The sequence below is a fragment of the Amia ocellicauda genome, chromosome 18 (assembly GCF_036373705.1).
Source record: "Amia ocellicauda isolate fAmiCal2 chromosome 18, fAmiCal2.hap1, whole genome shotgun sequence".
Lineage (NCBI taxonomy): Eukaryota > Metazoa > Chordata > Actinopteri > Amiiformes > Amiidae > Amia > Amia ocellicauda.
In genome coordinates, this window is record NC_089867.1 from 22,139,041 (window position 1) to 22,153,178 (window position 14,138).

At 45.1% G+C, this 14,138-nt stretch overlaps 1 protein-coding gene across 3 annotated transcripts in view; it reads left to right on the forward strand.

Moving 5' to 3' along the window:
• megf6b (multiple EGF-like-domains 6b) overlaps positions 1 to 14,138 on the forward strand; it is a 112,551-nt gene that overhangs the window by 83,939 nt on the left and 14,474 nt on the right. For all 3 annotated transcript variants that reach the window (XM_066690490.1, XM_066690491.1, XM_066690492.1), the window contains 13 exons: positions 3,098 to 3,223; positions 6,006 to 6,128; positions 6,757 to 6,879; positions 7,273 to 7,410; positions 8,229 to 8,351; positions 8,642 to 8,764; positions 9,193 to 9,357; positions 9,566 to 9,697; positions 9,891 to 10,019; positions 10,449 to 10,577; positions 10,821 to 10,955; positions 11,286 to 11,420; positions 13,603 to 13,728. In XM_066690490.1, coding sequence (XP_066546587.1) covers positions 3,098 to 3,223; positions 6,006 to 6,128; positions 6,757 to 6,879; positions 7,273 to 7,410; positions 8,229 to 8,351; positions 8,642 to 8,764; positions 9,193 to 9,357; positions 9,566 to 9,697; positions 9,891 to 10,019; positions 10,449 to 10,577; positions 10,821 to 10,955; positions 11,286 to 11,420; positions 13,603 to 13,728 — 1,707 coding nt within the window. The remainder of the gene's footprint in view (positions 1 to 3,097; positions 3,224 to 6,005; positions 6,129 to 6,756; positions 6,880 to 7,272; positions 7,411 to 8,228; positions 8,352 to 8,641; positions 8,765 to 9,192; positions 9,358 to 9,565; positions 9,698 to 9,890; positions 10,020 to 10,448; positions 10,578 to 10,820; positions 10,956 to 11,285; positions 11,421 to 13,602; positions 13,729 to 14,138) is intronic.

Here is a 14,138-nt window from a genome sequence, read left to right on the forward strand (position 1 = left end):
CATCAACTGCAAGATGCTATCCTATCAATATGGGCCAACATTTCTAAAGAATGCTTTCAGCACCTTGTTGAATCAATGCCACGTAGAATTAAGGCAGTTCTGAAGGTGAAAGGGGGTCAAACACAGTATTAGTATGGTGTTCCTAATAATCCTTTAGGTGAGTGTATACATATATATATATATATATATGCAAAAGAACTGGGGCACTTGACAGGATAGAATGGAAACCAAATGGAGCCAAGTACAGATAAGTCCTTGAGGAAAACCTGCTGCTCTCTGCAATAAATCTGAAACTGCCACAACTACTGTCCTTGAGTGGCCCAGTCAAAACCCCAACTTAAATCCAACTGAAAATGTTGTGGCACAGCTTGAATATTGCTGTCCAGCAATGCTCCCCAAGGAACTTGAGCTTGAACAGATTTGTAAAGAGAAATTGTCAAATATTGCCAAATGTAGGTGTGCGAAGTAGGCAGAGACCCATCCCAACAGATACAGCTGTAATTGCTGCCAGAAGTGCTTCTACAAAGTATAAACTCAGGGGGGTGGAGACTTCTCCACTTATGATATTTCAGTTTTGTATTTTTTTCACAGTTTCAACTTTTGTCCCCCTTAATGCTGTGGACAATGGTTTGTAGAAAAGTGGAAAAAAAATCCTAATTTAAATGCATTCATCTCTGACTTTCTATAGCCACTGTATATATGTCAAAGCTTTTTTTGTGTCTTTCCAACAAAGAAGTGTGTCTCAAAGGACTGAGAAAAACATAACAGTATTTTTTCATATCAATCCGCTTTATCTACTGTGCAATGATGTACTATAAAGGTATAAGTCATTGTTTTATGTGCGATCATCCCATGAGATAAACTGTAGGTTTGCTTTAAAGTAATTACAAATTTGAATCAGACACTAGCCAACAGAAGCATCGTGCTTTTACTGGAATAGTGCGACTGATTTATTGCAGACCTCAAACAGGGAGGAAGATACATCACGGAACATGGAGGGGGTCCCTGGACCAATGAGAGGCCTCATCAGGTGTCTGGGCCTTGTGTCCTCACAGGCCTGAAGACAGCTGGACTTTAGGCTTGTTTTCCAGAAATGAGTCCATTCCTGTGGCGTCTCCTGAAACCAGACCAAAAACACCACAGAACCACAGAGAGAGAGAGGGAGAGACAAAGCATGGGAAGACACAGTGTAACCAAAAGCCTTCTTGCACTTCTGAAACAATTGAGTGATTTGTCCTGGCAGACACATTTGTTATTGTTTAGCCTTACGTTTATATATCCACTAATATTGTTGCAGCCTTGTGCCATATTGCCCTACAAAACCGTCAGGGTTCACGTTACATAACTAGCTATTTTTGGTCTCACTCTAGTGTAAGCATACACTTATTCCTATTAGGATTAATAAAAGATGCAGTCCAGATTTATCTCCGCAAGACATTAATAAAAACCTGTTACAGGGGAGGGCAAGAATGTATTATGTCTTTCTCAAGTTTAAATAATCGTTTCGGAATCCTGTCTTTGTTTCTGGAATAATTGTTTTGTGAAATAACACAGAAAGAATATGATCCAGACGTCTCTTGTTCAACACGATGCAGCTCTGGTCAGGTTAAGCCGGGGTATACACAATGATCTTCTTCGCTTTTTTCTTCTTAAACATCAAAAGGCCGAAATGTGTCTGAAGCATTTTCAAAGTCATAGAAGCAATTAGGTACAATGACCCTGGTCAGAAGGAAAGCAGAGGGAAAGTGTTTTGGTGCTCTGTGCCTTTGTTCTTTTTAGGCAACTGCATTGTCGACACATGTGCTGTCTGGAGCAATGAATGATTACACTAATAATGATTATGTACATGTGGATTAGTTAATCGCTGATGCTTATCTCAGCCTGGAAACTCCTTCCTGTCTGAATGCTGAATCAAAGCAAGGTGACGGTGTTGCACAAGAAAAGCCAACAGTTGGATAAAGTCACAATTGAGGACATTCCAAGTCGATCCAGAGAAAATAAACATAAATCATTTCATCCTACTGATAATCCGTTTGATCAGGTGACTTGATCAAGAAAGTTGGAAAACTGTCATCTGAAAGGCAAGCTTTTTTGCCTTTTTTGATAAATGCGATAAATGTTCCTTCTAATTTTGCATCATTCTTTATTATCACTTTATTATGCATTTATACTGTTTTACCATGGTAACAAAATACCTGATACAGTGTACTTGATTTGATCCCACACTGAATGCATTAAGAGCAATCAATCATAGTTGTGGAAGCAGGAGTTTTCATATAGCCGGGCGATGGGATGATCCGATGTTCTCGTGACAAAATAACGGACTTGGTAAAGTGTGCATTTCACAAACACCAGTGTCTGTATCTGTCATCCTCACCCAGTGCTCCCAGTGCCTGCACTCTTATCAGAACCATCAGATGGCTTTTTAACAGTTCAGAATAAAGTTTTTTCCCACAATATTTGTGTTGGATGCAGTTCTGAGGTTTTTATCTTCCCGAAAATATTAAGAACTGGCAGGGGTTCAGTGCACATCAAATACCAAACGCCTAACAGAGAAAATCATCGGCTGCGTGCTTTTGAAGTGGATTTTGGAGTTCATGCATGAGTAAAAGAGGATCTGATCTTTCTTCTATGCTTTGTGAAGGTCTTTGGCTTCCTCATTAAAAAAACAGTTCCAGTTTAGCACTGGGCTTGATTACATCTCCTTTGAGGCAGTCGGAAATGGTACAAAGCACTTGAAAGCATCCTGAACCATCGTCTTAGATCAGTCCTCAGGAGGAGATGAAGCTGTTTGTTCTCAATTCTGACGATTACACCAGGTGAATTCAGTGGCTGCAATAGATATTTTGAAACAAGGAATAAATTATTATATCCATTCACATATTAGTAACTCAAGGTATTTCCAACTGTAGGCCTTTGGGGAGGTTGTAGCACCATTGCCATAATTTAACTCATAAACAAATAAATACTTAATTAACTTTGAATGAGCCAAAAAAAAAATATATATATATTTTTTTTTATAGCATTTCCTAAGAATTCCCTATTACCTTCTCACTGTTTGCTCACATCCTCCTCTCTCCTCTTATCTCCCTCCCAGCCGTCCACTCCTGTGCCATCAGCAATGGGGGCTGCGAGCAGGAGTGTGTTCAGCTCTCCCTGGCCCACTACCAGTGCCGATGCCGCCAAAACTACCAGCTCATGGAGGATGGCAAGCACTGCAAATGTGAGTATTACCTGCGATGGGCTGAAGGGCCTCGTCTCCCTCTTGAGTTCTTGAGCCTTTCACGCAAGATTCTCAGATTAATCTCAAGACTTGGCCTCAAACCAGAACATCATTGTATTGACCGAGAAAGAATGAAAAGCGCAGATGCAGACAAAGACAAGCTAACCTATAATACATAACAGGATGTGTTGCTTGAATATGCATTTCAATTCACTCACCCCCTGGGCTTATTAAACACACTCTGCGTGCTCTGTGTGTGCGCCCGAAGACTCTGGCCATTCCAGTCTTTTTATTTTATTTTAATAACCAGAGTTCTCCAGTTCTTCGGTGTCAGGACAAACAACACGGCACTGACAGCATGGGCCATTAGAGAAAGCATTGGGGATTTCAGGGGAGAAGGTCAAAAAGTTTCATGTTGGGTTTTTTATTTTTAGTTTTGCTGGGTAACTAATTTCCCAGTGTGGCCTGTGAACATTAAGGATAAAATATTTGCATTATTAAAGGCTTCTAACTTCAACCTCCAGCCACTGGATCTGTCTCCTTGTGATCCATCTTCCTCATCACTCAGCTCGAGTGCTTATGAAAAGTTTATTGTTGAAGACCTTGGCTACTTTGGGGGGACCAAACCACAAGATGTGTATAAATATGCTCTGCAGTGTCAGATAAATCAAAGCTGCTTGGCAGAAAGGATCAGATGGAAACAGAGATTGCAAATCTGCTGAAGCAGGCAGAATTAAACAACTTTAGACCAAGCTGGCCAAACAGGACTAATTCTCAAAGCTACTCACCCTCTGTTTGGCACCATGATCATGCTGCAGGCCTTCTCAAAATGTCTTCGCTGTTTTTCTCATTACCGTTACACTGTTGAAGCCCGGGGCGTCAGATTCCTTGCTGTCTTGAGTTGCTTTAGTTGCAATTTCCCATAATTTGCACTTCAAAGATTTCCTGTTTGCTTAAGAGAGATGTACATTTCTCTGTGTTTTATCTCCATCTTCTCTCCTGCACAAACCCAAAGCGACTCGATGCGTTTTTTGTCTCTGTAACTACATAATGAAAACACTAATTTCGACAGAACTCAGTAAGCCTTTACAGTTAAAAAGCTTACCACTTAACACAAGGGTGAACACAAAAAAGCACAGATAAAATATACACAAAAAGAAATATACCAGGAAGGGGAAAGTGTAGAGTTTTGATTGCTCTATTGTGAATATGAATACCAATAATACTACACCTCTTGAGTTGGTGAAAATCTTCGTCTGCATCTTTCAGTCCCATGTTTTTCCTAATGGCCATAAAAGTGACAAAGTCTAATTATACTCTGTGTGCGGCGCCAAAAACAAAAATGGAGCCCATGCCAAGAACCTTCACTTTAAATAGATCCCAGACAGCAGCAAAGTTGTGCCTGCTTTTTTTCTGCACTTGTCATTCCTCGGAAACCTGTTGTGCAGCGTAAAGGCATATCATTTCTTTCCTTGTGATGATTTAATTGTCAATTTTTTTTCTCGTAACCGTCTGATCTTGTGCCATTGACAAGTTCTGCTAATTTTGTGGATCCTCGTTTTGTTTTCCACAGTTGTGATCATTTTCTAGAACATACATACATACAGCGTAGTGACATTCTACTTTGGGCAGCCAAGGCGGGTGTCTTTACCCAAACCCAATTAAGTGCTCAGGCCTGTATTTTCAGGGGTGCAGTTCTCTTCAAGCCCTTGTGATCAAAGTCATGTGACAATCTAAAAGCCAACCCTGATTTATTCATTATTTTCTACTCTGGCAATAATCATGGGGCCATGTGCTGTTGCTGTAATAACATGCCCAGGGTCACAGCCTGTTTCAGAAGGTTTGCCCCCTAAGCTCACACAGATACAGAGCTGGACACGACACCAACCCCCACTGAGGTCAAAGTTTCGTCTTTGTCTGCTGCCTGTCTGGGTGTCACCATGGGTCAGGCTTAATTCAGTGGCGTCAGTCGCCCCTGCCCCCACAAGCCAGATTGTGAACGCCAAGACTAAATAAGAGACCCACAGGATTTGAACTTGAACGAGGCTTGCATAAAGCCAGGGCGAGCCAGGGAGACTTTTCTTGTTAAGACAGCTATAGGAACCGATATAACGTGTCACGTCCTACAGTACATCTTTCATGTACAAGATACCACTGTTCGTGCCATGCATCAGTGTGTGGAAGCCCTGTGCTGTCAGACACGATGATAAGAGTCTCCATCATTCGTTGTGAAGAAGCAGATGGTCGTAAAACTCTGTGTGTGTGGGGGGGGGGGGGGGATATTATGTGCGGCAGGGTGATTATACATTGGCATCTGAACTCCAGGTTTACCCCGGCTCGTATTTTGTGGTAACATACAACCCATGCCAGACCTTCACAATGCAGTCTTTGGCATCTCCCTTTATAAATTGCGGCTACGGTCTTGGGTTTCCGAGCAGTCATAATCTGAAATGCCCTGGAGTGCCGCAACTTCTGGCTCTGTGAAACCCCCCTCTCGAGCTCAGACCTGCAAGTGATTATGGCAGTTTCTCATATTAACAATAGAGACCCTCTGTCATCGATCGCTCTGACCAGCCTTAGCTCTCTCTGGCAGGAGATGAGAGGTGAGGGGCGCAAAGACGGGCACTGCTATAGCCTCGATATCTGCCATCACCTTCACTCGTATGTCGCTAAAGGCACATTGAGGAGGACCCACTTCTCGATATTTCATTAGATTGATATGTATCACAAAGTCCAGGGATTGGATGCAGGGGGTTTCAATGCCGCTGTGTGTCTGTTGCAGTGCGGAGCCCCTGTGCAGAGAGGAACGGAGGCTGCATGCACACGTGCCGGAGCGATGGGGAGCGGCCTCGCTGTGAATGCCACCCAGGGTACACACTGGCACAGGACAGCCAGAGCTGTGAAGGTAGGAACAGAAATAAATAATATATAATATAATATAATACATTCAAACTCAACATAAGATAAGGTATATTATATCTACATTACTTACTTTCCCATATCCAATCTATTCCAGGTTTGTTTTCAATGTTATCCTATTATTAATTCATAAACAATGTATTGTTATCAAAGGCATTCTTGTCAGCAAGTTCTAATACATCTTGAATCGAGCTGCTTGCAAGATCAGTATCTATTACTGTCCTCGGGATATGTACAAGATAGAAACATCTAGAATTAAAACATTAACCATGAGGAGTAATCTTGCAGAGATAGCTTTTGGGAGAGCAGACCACATATAATTGGAGTGCTTAATTAGGACTGGAGGACTTTGTTTTAATAAGATTACAAATGCAGTTTTTGCATGCTTTATGATCTGGGGCACAATGTAAGAGACAATGTAAACTATGTCAAAGAGGGGAAATAAAACAAATAATGAGATATCGTATATTATTTTCACTTAATTTGGTGTTCTGAAATGTGCAGGAAACTTTAAGAGAAGGTGTTTTGGGAAGTAAAGTTAACATTGATCCTTACACTATTGGGCTATGTTTTTTTGTCGTTGTCGTTGTTGATGTGTTTGCACTGTGTTTCAGACATCGATGAGTGCGAGACTGGCCAGGCGGCGTGTTCTCACGGCTGCCACAACAGGCGCGGCTCCTTCACCTGCATCTGCAACCCCGGGTATGAGCTGGGCGCTGACGGCAAACAGTGTTACAGTAAGTGTGTCCCCCCTCCAACCAGCCCCGTCTCTGCATCTGTCCCACTGCCTCTTTGTCTCGGACTGTCCTGCTCTGTAGATGACGATACATGCAGGGCTAACCCCTTGGTTTTAATATATTTATTATTCCATTCACTCTGGGCAAAGTGGCCCTGTTCGCAGTGAAGTACAATACCGGACAACATTTTCTCCCAGTTCTGCAAGCACAGCTGGTTAATTTGTTCTTCACGTATTTTCCCATTTCCTTTTAATCCTCTTAAAATACAGTGCTGTATTGTCCTCGGGAATATATACATATGTGCTGATAGTTAAGATAGGACGACAGTTATTCTGAGATGAGTGTTAGTTTGTTGAAGCGCAGCGGTTTGTGAGCTGTGCGCCTCTGTGCCAGGAATCGAGATGGAAATCGTCAACAGCTGTGAGACTGACAACGGAGGCTGTTCCCACCACTGCCAGCACTCCACCAACGGACCCGTATGCAGCTGTAATTATGGCTACCAGCTGGACGACGACCTCAAGACGTGTGTGGGTAAGCGGGCAACAATACATGGATAACATCTGTGGCATGTGACATTAGGGGACACTCATCTCTGTGTCACACGTGCTGACATGAATTTGGCAGAGATCTCTATGTCAGTAGATCATGCAAGCTTTGTACGAATGGTACTACCAGTAGGAGCCCGTTCACATTTACATATATATTTATAATATGATAGGTTTTGTTTAACTTACATGTCTGTATTTTGCATTTATCCGTTTTGATTGAGTATAAATAATGAGATAATTGGTATAATTGGAACAGTCAGGAAACTGGGGGAGGGAAATAGGTTGTGTTGGGTCACAAGCCAGTTTTCCAGCCACCTCTACCACCACTAAAAGAACTTGTCATGAAGAAACATGAAGGTAAAGACAACATAAATTAAAACTAATGGACAAATGGATACTTACCCAGTGCATGAAACAAGTGGTGAAAACAGACTGAGGATAAGCCACTACACTACCTAGTTCAGAGGTTACACAGAAAGTAATGCTGTCTGTGCGTGTTTTTCCGATGTTAAGCATCACATAGATTTATGGCACATTGTCGGAGCCCGGGGCCGAGGCCACCTGCTCTGAAATGGGCTGCTCTGTCAGCCCCATTTTCTACAGCAGTGACCCGCTTCAAAGCCACTGGAGCGGCCTGTGTGGAGCGCTTCCACCTGAGCTCCGCTTCCCAGATGCCCTTTATTTTATTTCTCCGACTCCATTTTTTAAAAGTGATATTCACAGTCCTGCCGGTGTGTTCCTGTGAGCTCAACCCAGACGAATGTTTGCCCGGCAAAGCGCTGATCTCTGTGTGTTGTGCAGATACGGACGAGTGCAAGGAGGGCGACTCGTGCTGCGAGCAGGACTGTACCAACTACCCTGGGGGCTACGAGTGCTACTGCGGGGCAGGGTACCACCTGAACAGTGACGGCTGCGGCTGCGACGGTAACACCGCCTGTGTGTCTGTGCCTCTGTCATCCGGGTGTCTGTCCATCTCCCCGTCTGCCTGTCTCCTCTTGCATCTGTGTGTGTGTGTATCTCTACTGTACACGCATGTCCAAATGTTTGTGGATCTTTGGCCCCCATATGTAGGAATGCAAAGGGCTGTAGATCAAAGTGAGACCTGACAGTGTGTGTGTGGCCCATGTGTGTGCAGGAGTAACAGTAATAGAATTGTGTGCTGTGGAGGTTCTGGCTCTAACCGTGTTGTTGTCCTTGTGTGTGTGTGTGTTCAGATGTGGACGAGTGCTCCTCCAGGAATGGGGGCTGTGAGCACACCTGCCACAACACTGCTGGCTCGTTCTTGTGCTACTGCCCCATCGCCTACCGGCTGGACGAAGACCGCAGGAGCTGCATCCGTGAGTCCGTCCTATTTCACAAGGCTAACAACCCCCACTCCCAAAGGCCTGTGTTGGTCTGTCTTGGCCCGGGCAGTCGCTTATCCTTGTGTGCGTCTTTTGCATCTCTTCATGGGGAAATGATACTGAGGGTGAAGATCTAGAGGTGATGGGACAGTTGGGATTGGGGTTAACAGTTGACTTGGGCAAGGGTTGGGGTTAGGTTTGGGGTTGTGTGTGGCCCCTTTGGATAGTACCAATGCTCCTGGAGTTATGGAGCTGACAAGTTGGGAACACAGGCGCTGAGAAGTAGTGTAGTGTTCGAGTAGTGTTCGATTACCATAAGAGTGCGGTTCCTGTGTTTGATGCGCTGCACGTCTCTCTCTGCAGCTGTCTGTTGTGCGTTGTGTGCTGACTCCCTGTGTCTCTCTTTCTCTGCCCCCTCCCAGCCCTGGAAGGCGCGGTGAAAGTCCTGAATGGGCCGCAGGCGGCAGAGAGACCAGTGCCCCAGGTCACGCTGCTCCATGAGTACGCCCAGCTCCTGCAGGACTACCAGGACTACGAGGAGGGCATGGGTGAGCTGCGAGCCGAGAGCACCCTGTCAGAGAAGTTCGGTAAGAGGCCCACATCACCGCCGCCCTCTATTCCTGTTCCCCACATGTGTGAGACATCAGTTAAGTATGAGGTGTCAAGGTCTGTTGGTATTTGTGTTTGGGTTGGATGGAAGTTCATGATTGCAATCCCATAACTCTCTCTCTCTCTCTCTCTCTCTCTCTCTCTCACACACACTCTGTCTCTTGCTCTCTCTCTTTCTGTGCCCAGTGTGCTTGAACTACACGTTTGGCCATGACTGCAGCTTGACCTGCGATGACTGCTCTAACGGGGGCCTGTGCACACCCGAGGGAGATGGCTGTGACTGCCCTGATGGCTGGACAGGGGTCATCTGCAACCAGAGTGAGTCCTGGTCACACATAGCCCTTTACACCCCTGGCACACACTCACCTTCTCCCACTAGCGCTGTCTTGCTGTGGTTCTGCTGTGTCCACACTCAGTTAATTCCAAGGGCTGTGTGAGGCCAGTTAGTTCGGTTGGTGTGTCATGTATGAAAACAACATGTTTCTTCTCTGCTCCCTCTCTCTGGCCACAGCTTGTCCAGAGGGCACCTTCGGCAGGAACTGTTCATTTGACTGTAAATGTAAGAACGGTGCCACCTGCGACCCAGTCAGTGGGCACTGCCGCTGCCCGCCTGGTGTCAGCGGAGATGTGTGCCAGGATGGTGAGTGGCACGTTTGATGTGATGCTGTCCTCCGACTGTGGGGATCTGAGCACAACTGCTTCTTCCTCCAAACAAATGAATTATGTTTAATCTCTGTTTCATATCATACACACGTTATGATAATACTTGAAGTTCAGAGTAGAGGGACTAATTTGCTTATCTATCTATCTATCTATCTAGACATCATTAGTGGTTGTACTTTACTCATTAAGTGTTTTCTTAGAGTGCCCTCTTGTGACCTGACTTATGAAAAATAACATCATACAATTAGAGATTTTGATTTACTGTTCTTCTACAAAGTAGTTCAGCCTTGTTTTGTTATTTATTTATTTTCTTGAGAGTGGAAAGTATTATATTCTTGAAGTTTGCTGTAAGAATACAGCTTTAGAAAGCGAGAGTCCAATGGATTTGTATTTCCCTGATCTGCAGGCTGCCCCAAAGGTTTCTACGGCAAGTTCTGCAACAAGAAGTGTAACTGTGCCAACCACGGGCGCTGCCACCGCACGTACGGCGCCTGTCTCTGTGACGCTGGCCTGTACGGCAGGTTTTGTCACCTCCGTAAGTGATATCACTCTGATCCCCATCCCTCTGTCTCTCTTTCTCTCTGTGTTTTCCCCACCTGCATCTTTCCTTCTGTATCTCTAGACTGCCATCCATTTTTAGGCACACCCCGTCCTACTTTCTCTCCTTCAGCCATAATCTCTTCCTATTTTCTGACCCCATTTCCCCCCCGATTCTCATTATTTATCTTCCTCTCTCTTCCGTCTCACTCCACTTCTCTCCTTTTCTCTCTCTCTGAAGCCTGTCCGAAGTGGGCGTACGGTCCGGGCTGTTCCGAGGAGTGTAAGTGTGTTCAACAAAACACCCTGGAGTGTCACCGGAGCCATGGCACCTGCGTCTGCAAGCCCGGCTATCACGGCGACGCCTGTCAGGAAGGTGAGTACCTGTCAGCAGGGGTCTAGACAGCAGCGTTTACTTTAGGCACTTACCTGAGTGGTCAGTGAAAACTCACCATCCAAGACCCAGGGATAACTACATACAATCAATCTAGATTTGTTTGAATCCGATATAAAAACCCAACTTCATCAGTGCCCACGAGTCTGTCTTAAGAGATATTCACAGACAGCGCTCTCCACAAAGATACCCTGAACTGAGTATTGGCATGGGCAGTGGCATATTAGACCTCCAAAAGAGGCAACACAGCCATCCTGGCACAGTAGCCTGCGTGAGTGTTGCTTATTCATGCTCTTTCTTTTTCAACAACAGAATGTGGCGTTGGCTTCTTTGGCTCCAAATGCAAGCGGAAGTGCGAGTGTGCAGCCGGGGTGCCATGTGATCACGTGACTGGGGAGTGTAAGAGACGCTGTCCAGCAGGGCTTCAAGGCGAGAGTTGCCAACAAGGTGCGTGTTGGTCTCGGAGGGGTCACATGAGATTCTGTACGGCCCGAGTGAAGTGTGGAAATGTGAAGAGTGGAAACACTGCATTGTGTACTAAACATGCTATATACAATTCTGACAATCTCCTTTAATGTCATAGTTATGTTCTAGGTTAACAAAATACCTTGGCTACCCTGGTTTGTTTGGGAGAAGGCTCTATTGCCATTGGGTGTGTATGAAGTACAAGGCCACCATGCTAGTGCAATAACTCTCATTCCTGCCGTGGTTTCGGTTCAGATTCCATTGGCACGCTTGTATTTTTCTCCTTGGCTTGGGAGTTTGAAGCTTCTCCTAAATGGTCTGCATTTGTTAGTCAGCGTCTACATGTTCGCCATTCGGATGTCTCAAGATACTTGTGGTGCCTGTTTGGTCAATGAGAGATTCCAGTCCTGTGAGGTTGGTTTGTTGTTGCGCACTTTGTTAGCTAAAATCCAAGAGCTGTTGCTCACGACACATCGTAAGTCAAAGCAACGGTCAGACTGTGTTTGATACAGACTTGCCACTTTATTCTCCAGCTCTGTGGGATTCGAGTTTCCCATGGGAATTGAGAACTGTTGAAATTCCTGTTCGCACATTTGTTTACAATGCGGCGGTTAGCTATGTCGTACTGTAGCTATCCAATATCTGAGTGAGTGCTTAAGATGTCTCACTCTTAATGTAGCCAATTCTGCTGTAAGCGGTGTGTAATTAGCAGGACACATCGTGGACCATGCAGCTGCTGTGTTTTACATCAGGGGAACAAGACTTTGCAAGACCCTCTGAGCATATTCCCATTTCTTGGGAAAGGCTAAGCGGTTATTGTTAAATACAACATTTGTCATCGAATGGAAATCGAGAAGGGATTGAAGCTTACCAGAACAGATCTCAAGATCCAAGCATTTTATTTTATTATAGTTTGTTTTATAGAATGAATGCCATTCCATTGTATTTGTGACTAGAAGCGCCCCAGAGTCCTGAGCCATTTCCAATTCCAAAACAGTTGCCTTTCTTCACTGTTAAACAAAGGGACAGGAATAGACACAAGGCCTTCTCATGCGATCTGCAAGTGAACTCTGAAAGGTTTCCCCAATGCCCACTGCGTGGCATGTTTCAGGGAGAGGGCTCGTTTCCCGCTGCAGATCCCCTAGTGATCCACCGGGCCCGGGGTCTCAGCCTGCTGCCGGTAGCATCTTGGAGCTTGGAGCCGAAGTGTCCTGCACTAATCTCCTGTTCAATTAGTAGAAATTGGAAATATTCAATCAGGGGCCCTTTTCACGCAATTGTGAGTTCTCTTGGGAAAATGGGGGGGTTAAATCCGGAAATAACAGGAATATTTTTATAGAAACACTGTGCTGGCAGCCAGACCCTGCCACCTGGAAGCCATTAAGTGATCAGAGATGCGCATCTGCCATCAATTAGGAACAACAGGGAACGAAGGGAGCTCTGTTGGCTTTTTTCTTCTTTTAATTCCTTTTCTTTTTTAACATTTCCATTCTTCTTTTTTTTTTTTTTTTTTGTGTTTTGTTTAATTCATACATTTTTGGAGACTGTTGATGTCAGGATTGGAAGCTTGCGCAGGGGAGCAGTGGAGAAGGGGGGGGAATTAGCCGTGTCCATCTCCTCTTTCACTGTCTGGCCTCCCTGCCTCTTGCCCCCTGCCTGGCCAGCCTCACACCCTACCCACGCTCTGTATTTCTGCCCCCGGGTCCCCTAATGACAGCGTGTGCCAAAGAACACAACTTTGCTAGTCGGAGAGGAGCCTCTTTGAACCCATCTTATTTACATCTTAAACTTGGGCTACCCACCCCCCCAACTTCCCTCTCTGTGGCCCAGCAATGATCATGCCTGCATACTCCAACAACTGCTCCCAGTGCCGGTCCCCCCCTTTCATAACGGCAGCATCTTCTACCCCCAGCAACATTTTTCAGATACACAATAGTAATTGTTATTTCATAAAAGCTTGAGCTGACCATTTGATTAGAAATGCTCAAACTTTGCAGATAAAGTTGTACTTGATGGTCCTGTGTTTTGATACTTGATGGTCCTGTGTTTTGTTCCACTGTAGCTTGACTGTGTAAAGCAATTGATGTTGGTGTTCTTCACACATATATAAGAACTTGTTGTTACCTTTGCTGATCTGTGTTCATTCCCGTCTTGTGCCGGGCAGAATGCCCCGAGGGGAGCTTCGGTGTGGACTGCGCCCAGACCTGCGACTGTGCCAGTGCACCATGTGACACAGTGACGGGGAGGTGCCAGTGCTCTGCTGGGAGGACCGGGGAGCGCTGTGAGCAAGGTGAGAAACCGGGAGAGAGATCAAGATGGAAAGTGGCAGAGAGAGGAATGCCACAGAAATATGGGTGGGCTGCTGATTCGCTGAAGACCAAACATCTGAGCAGTGAGAATACATCTTTTGCTATAATTTAGTTTCTTTTTAAGAAAATAATGAGGACGGGAGAGAAACACAGAACTTGGTGCCAGTGCCAAATATGCTTCCTCAGATCTCGAAAAGATAGAGGGAGCACCGATTGACAGTATTCTGCGTTTGAACCTTGTGGAGGCGGCCTGGCCAGGAAAACACTGTCAACTGCAATTAAACCAAGTGGCACTTGCTGTATTTTATGGAAATTTGATTGTGTGCCATCAGCCCAACTCCACAGTTGCTTATTTTTCCTTCCCAACTGGAAGCGTACTAATGGTGTCTAA